At 30.5% G+C, this 6,745-nt stretch overlaps 1 protein-coding gene across 1 annotated transcript in view; it reads left to right on the top strand.

The window, feature by feature from the left end:
- Window positions 1–1,067: 1,067 nt before the first annotated feature.
- LOC106470003 (programmed cell death protein 6-like) overlaps window positions 1,068–6,745 on the top strand; it is a 23,241-nt gene continuing 17,563 nt past the window's right edge. The window contains exon 1 of the mRNA XM_013930522.2: window positions 1,068–1,288. Coding sequence (XP_013785976.1) covers window positions 1,236–1,288 — 53 coding nt within the window. The 5' untranslated portion in view covers window positions 1,068–1,235. The remainder of the gene's footprint in view (window positions 1,289–6,745) is intronic.

A 6,745-nucleotide genomic window follows, 5' to 3' on the forward strand; every position in this document is an offset into this window, starting at 1 on the left:
ATATTTGTTATGCTTCTCAGCTAAAAAGTTACTTATTATTTTAAAAGCTGGTCCCTTTAAATGAGAAGGAAAATGAATGTCCTGTTGTTTATTGTTCCATCTATTCTTCTGGAAATTACTTTGAACTGAATTTCATATGGCTCTCATGATATCTTCCCATCATAGTCCATTGGTTTCTCAATTGGCCAATGTTTAACTGGCCAGCTAAACTCTGGAACTTTATTTGGTAGTGTCAGCAGTAGTAGTAATAGATATAGATCAAAGTGATTCTCCTTGTCCATATTTTGTAGTAACTGGATTTTAAGTTGGAATTCCTGACCCCAGGCAGAAATTATATGGTTTAATATTGGAATTTAATAATTCATTTTCCAGATGTTTTATTTTGTCATTGATGTTTTTTCTAGCTTGTTAATTTCTTTTTCTTCTTCATTAATTTTTTAATTACAGCCTCTTGATGCTTTTTTGATGTCCTTCTGCATTTATTCAGACTTGTTGTTTTAATCCTACCTCACAAATGGCTTCATAAATGTTGTCTTTAATGAGATTCTGTTTCGAGCTAGTATGTGTTTTGCACTGGTAGAGAACGAAGATATCGAGATTGTGATTTGCTGTGATTTATAGCGTGTATTATAAAAATTGTTAAGTTTATTTAACGTGACGAGAAACGTACTGACTGTGGGATTACTTTGTGCTAAAAGTTTGTATCGAGAAAGAATAAACTGGTTTAATCAAGAAGGGACTTGTATCGCTGAAGTACCTCGGAAAGAATTTCTACCGGAAATTAACAAACAAGCAGATGCGTAGCAATAATTTAAGTATAATTTTAGATTTAAGGTTATATGTGTATATTTTTATGCATCGCTCAGTGATTATTTTTGTGTCACTATTTGCTCTTTTTTGAGTATTTAACAAAGATTAGAATTATTTAATTATTCAAAATGATTCAAAGTTTAATAAAAAAAATTGACTTAATTAAAGTAATTTAATGTTCACATGTGTGAATATAAAATATAGGGAAAGTTGGTCTTGTTTTGAAACTGACGGAAGTCTGGCGGAACTTCTATAATATTTGTATACCTACATTTGGGTGTGGCTTGTTTCACCACTTTCCGCAGTTATTAGCACTAAACTGTTGCTGTTGTGTAACTTAAAAGTGAGCGTGACGTTTGTACACGTAGTAACAGTTAAAGACTGTTGTTCGATTGTTTTCCCGTTAGTTTTTGTAAATTGTAAAGATGGCCCAATACCAAATGGCAGACAGACAGTTTCTCTGGACTGTATTTCAAGGGTAAGCTGACATTAAATCTTTTAATAATAATATTACTAACAAACTAAAATTTAAATTACTATTGCTGTTAGCAGTAGCGCTAGAGTATGACTATGAGTCTTAGTAAGACTAAGTGTAAGACCAGTCTAATAATAATGTGAGTTAAAATCATGACCTACCAAATTACACTTCTTAAGACAACCATTCAACTTCAAAATGATAATTATCAATATTAATACAATACAACATTCTTCCTTAATCTTAACCAATATTGTTTTGAAAACGTAATTTTGTGTCGCAACATAACGTGTATTTAAGTTTAACTTAAGTTTTAGATAAAGCTTTTCATTGTTTGTCCATAATAATAAAATAAACTGCAATGATTTTTTCTGATTATCTGGTACTACTATTAGTATTATTAATTATGCACAGCTTAAAATAGAAAATCATACTGAGTATTTTTGAAGTTACATTTACAGATTTATATCAGCCATCTACATTGATACTGGCTTTGAAATCTGAAGCATGAACAGGACCAGTTTAAGACATTTAACATACTTTATTGTTCACATGGTTCTACTGGATTTCCTCATAAAAAAATTGTATCACTATAATAAAACATCAGCTCTTTCATGGATACATTTTGAGTCTCAGCTCATACAATTTTCAGTAAAATTAATTTTTCTTACAAGTACACAATACATTATATCAAGGGGTGAAATTTTGCCAATACTCACTGGTACTGAGTACCAGAACTTATTTTTTAAGGTGGTACTAGTACCAGGATGTATTTGAGTTTCTTTATCATTTTTTGTTTACACGTAGATTATTTTTTCTTTCGCAAAAACAGGTTCACTTCACCGAGTGGAGTACCTCTACTTTTTTTATTGAGAATTTCATCCCTGATTACATCTATTTATTGTACTTAAAGTTTTGTAAAAATAGCCTCATAACTGTATCCATTTCAAAGAGGTTCTCATATTTAGAATAAATAATTGATACCATGAAGTCTTAAATTTGTACCAGACAAACTTTTATTGTAGGTCATAGTTAATCAAAATTGAACTATTCAAATGTTGTAAATTTTATTTTGAAAAACTGTTAAAAGTTCAGTATTACAATTAACTTACTTTACTTCTGTGCAGCATAATAATCAATAGAAATGATGAGAGATTTGTGAAAAATAAATGTGTGCACAAATATGTTTAATAAATAAAATCTGTGACTGGGATAATACAAAACCAGAAGTATGTAAGACACACACACACACAAACACACTGAACAAATTCCAAATGAGAGCAGTGTAGGCTGTAGTCACCACTTCATATAATGCACAATATAAAAAAGTGAATAATAAACTGAAAAATAACTGGTACATTGAACATAAACTTTAATAAGATCACTTCTTATCCCTATTTTATGAAATCTTAACCTATCCTCATAAGATAACTCTTACATCTCTGGAATTCCTTTGTACCTCTCCTCTGATGGTTTGAGTGACTTCTATGAATATTTGTCACTGCGTTAAAATGCTTTTCTTTAGTCGTTGTTATTTAGTGGATTTTAATATATATTAAGCATGTGATCTGTATAACCAAGATGCATTACCTTAATCTCGCTATGCTTAAAGCTCGTTTGCAAACTATTTGCACAACCTTCTACTTCATCCAAACCATTTTGTAGTACTTAACAATTCTTAATACAATTACAAATACCCAAAAGTTTAATCTCGTCAACAAACTTTGTGATCATTGTAAATAAGTATAGCAAAGGCCCAAGCATTGACCACTGAGGTACATTATTTATAACAAGGGTCTAATCTGACTGAACTTCATTAATACCAAAATTTTTTTTTCCCACCCAGCCACCCTACAATTCATTTAACTATCTTTCCCAAATTTAGATTCCTTCGGTTCTGGATACATGAAGGTTTCACATAACATGTGGTTGAGAAAATTGTTAATCTTGTTTAAAGTTACCGGTGTCAGTATTTATTCTTGAAGTAGGTAATACCTGTTATTGCTCATGGAAAACATTGCTTAGTGCAACCTTGTGTAAGAATGTTGACAGCAGTGTCCTTTAATAGTTGTTTAGGTGATTTTTAGAGTCCCACCTATGTATATATAATAGGACAGCTGTTCATGTGGTAGCACATATTGCTTTGGGTAATGCATGGTCTCTTGAAAACTAAGACATCTTTTGAGATAGTGAATTCTGCTTTTATTTTGTTGTGGTTTTGTTGACCATTAATTTTTATTTTGTCTGATGGTTAGCTCAACTATGAATTTTTAATTATATTAAAGAGCTAACTCAAGCTAGAACACGTTGAATTTGAGTATGGTTGTATTATGAAACTGACACAAGTTTCCCATAGTCGTGACCTACAGATATTAATATTGTGAAAGATTATGTAAGTTAGCTAGTCACATGAGATCTAACCTCATGTTCTAACCACGAAATAAAACCCTACCTTGATCTTAAAAGAGTTAGTTTATGAGATATAGTTAGAACAAACTATTGCTGATTTTTGCTCAGTATTGTTATTGATCTTGAGAAGTGTGTGGTTTAATTTTGGAATTAGGTTTTTTTCTTCTTCTAGTTCTTTTTTCCTAGTTCCTTTATCTGTTGAAATTAATAACTTTGATATTTATGTTGTATTATTTATTAATGTTTGTATCAAGTCCTTAATAGGCACAGATTTGATGTTTGTTTTTTTTTTGTAAGTGATACAACTTGTATTCCAATTGTTTGAAAGTTTTATTTTGGATTTCAGTTGTTGTTGTTACGGTTTAATAATTTTTTTTGTTTAACACTGGTTGTAGTTGTTTTAATTTAGTCTGTTACAACCTTTGATTAGTTAGCCTGGTAGAAGATCTCAGAGAGTCTGGCAGATGATTTTGACACGAGAGAATGTCCACTAAGTGTTTGTCCAATGTTTTAAGTACACTGCAAGTATGCACACTGTGATTGTGTTTTACACTTGTTTCTAGTCTCATTGTTCTGTAGTAAATATCTTCATTGAATCTCTAGTTATTTAAACAAGATTTCCCTTTACTGAATCCTTGTGGGCTGTCTATTATGATATCATATCTCATTTTGTAAAGCTTCTTTTATTAGACAAGAATTTTTTCATTACATAACTAATTCAAACTGGACTATAATATTTAGGACAACTTTGTCACTATCTTTAAAAATGGGAGTAAAGTATTAGCAACTCTATGATCCTTAGGCATCTGCCCATTCTCTATTTACCTACCAAAAATGAAAGAGAAAGGCTCGCATATCTGATCTTTGACCTACTTTAAAACACTGAGGAAAACATTATTTGACTCTGATGTATTATTTCTAATCTCCCAATTATTTTACTTACCATCAAAGATTAATATCTTTGTGATTCAGGTCAGTGGCTTAGCAGTAAGTTTGTGAATGTATACTCTAAAAACCAAGTTTTTATACCCATGGTGGGCACAGCACAGATAGCCCATTACATAGCTTTATGTTTAACTACAAACAAATAAAATGTGGTAAGAAAAAGCTTCAAAGCTCAGCCTTCTCATCAGTTATTGTCTCAACAATTCTGATGGCCAACAACTATTGTTTTCTGTTTGTTGCTACCTGCACCAACTTTCCTAGCTCAAACTTCTCATCTTCAATCCATTTTCCAATGTTATCAAGCCAACTGAGTCTCTACTTGTCTCTTGCTTTTCTTCTTTTAGTATTACAATCTGAATTTTTCCAAAATAAGTTATTTCCCTCTTCCTACACAAACCAACTCATAGTCTTCAACAAAAATCTTGCTTTCAGCATCATTTAAGAGCACAATTTTCTGCTTACCTTTAACATCTTGAGCATTGGTCAAGTTAACACAAACATTTATATTGTAGATGCAAAATAAATGTAATCGGCAGAAAAACAAAATTGTACTGCATTTATGGGGTGTGTAAAAATGGGAAAAAGGATGAACTAATAAAATAAAATCATTTTATAACTTTCCAGGCTGGTAGAGTATAACTGAAGAATTCTTTTGATTGAAGAGCCCAATGCTAAACATTTTAACCATAGATGTGCAATCGAAATCTTCACTACTGCAGACAGACTCAAGCTATGACTATTAATATACATAATAATTTCATTTAAGACGTATATAGTCTTAGTGCTCTTTAAAGTTGATAACAATATTGAGGATAACTTCCACTGTTTTAACTGAAAAAAATTCAAGATGATACAATGTCACTTAAATTTGACGGTTTTGTTTTGCATCAATCACAAATGTTCTACAACTGATATTATCCAAACTTAAATCAAGATCTAGTTTTTATTCAAATGTGAATTTGTAATAAAATATCTAAAGTACTTTAATGAAAATCAGTTCCAAAAATTATGAAGTAAAGTAATATTTTTCAAAATCAGTTAAAAGATTTTAACATGATATTTATGAGGGCAATAGTTCTACAAGTTACAAATCAAACTTGATATAAGACACTTAAGTTTCAATTGGATGTTTTTGGTGAGCCACGTAAGTATTATAGACTTTGAAAGAGATATTTTCAGATCTATATCTGTTTCACCACTGGTGTATATTCATCATCAATGCCTAGGTGCTTCAAGCAGGTGTGTCAGCAGTTCGAAAGTAATTTTCAAACTGACCTTGGTTTCATTTGATAGATTTCTTCTAAAGGTCACCATAAAGGCATTTTGTGAAGAAACATATTTTTTGTTTTAAAAGAAAAAGTACTTTCCACAAAATATTCAAAGATAATCTGGATGTTTGTAATAGATAGATGAATTGCTAATATCAGTTAAACACCACCATGCCATTCCCATGATGTTTGTTTTTAAAATGTGTAGTACATCATCACTGATCTGTAAACCTCATAAAATGATAATTAAATAACGAAAATGTTTTATTATCACCAATAAGGCTAATAATGTTTATATTTAACCTTATCATAACTTTAGTTAGAAATAATTAAGTAGCCAGCTAGCCAATTCGTTTATACATGCTATTTTAATAGGATAAGCATAAAATATAACCACAGTTTATCTATTAAAAAAGGTAGAACATTGTAATTTTAAACAAAGAACCAAATCTCTACAAAATACATTTATGAAAATGTAAGCAATCTCTAGTCATGTGACTTTTTTGTACTATAGTTATATGTATTCCTGTGTCTTGGTAAAATACTTATAACTGACAAAATTTTCTATAAATGTTGAAATAAAGTTTCCTTCATTACCCATTCAACTTGTGTCTAAAATGTATAAGCTAACTTTATATCAAATTACATGTCTTTTCTGTGAAGAAAATTTCTGTAGTTTTAAACAGGTACAGTTTAACACACACACACACACACACACACACACACACACAATACTTACACACACAACAAAACTTACACTAACTACAACAAAACAAAAGAACTAATAATAGTATACTATTCGACAACGTAAACGTAAGTAAAACGTAAAAACCTACTA

The sequence above is a fragment of the Limulus polyphemus genome, unplaced genomic scaffold (genome assembly GCF_000517525.1).
Source record: "Limulus polyphemus unplaced genomic scaffold, Limulus_polyphemus-2.1.2 Scaffold3767, whole genome shotgun sequence".
In the NCBI taxonomy this organism is placed as follows: Eukaryota; Metazoa; Arthropoda; class Merostomata; order Xiphosura; family Limulidae; genus Limulus; species Limulus polyphemus.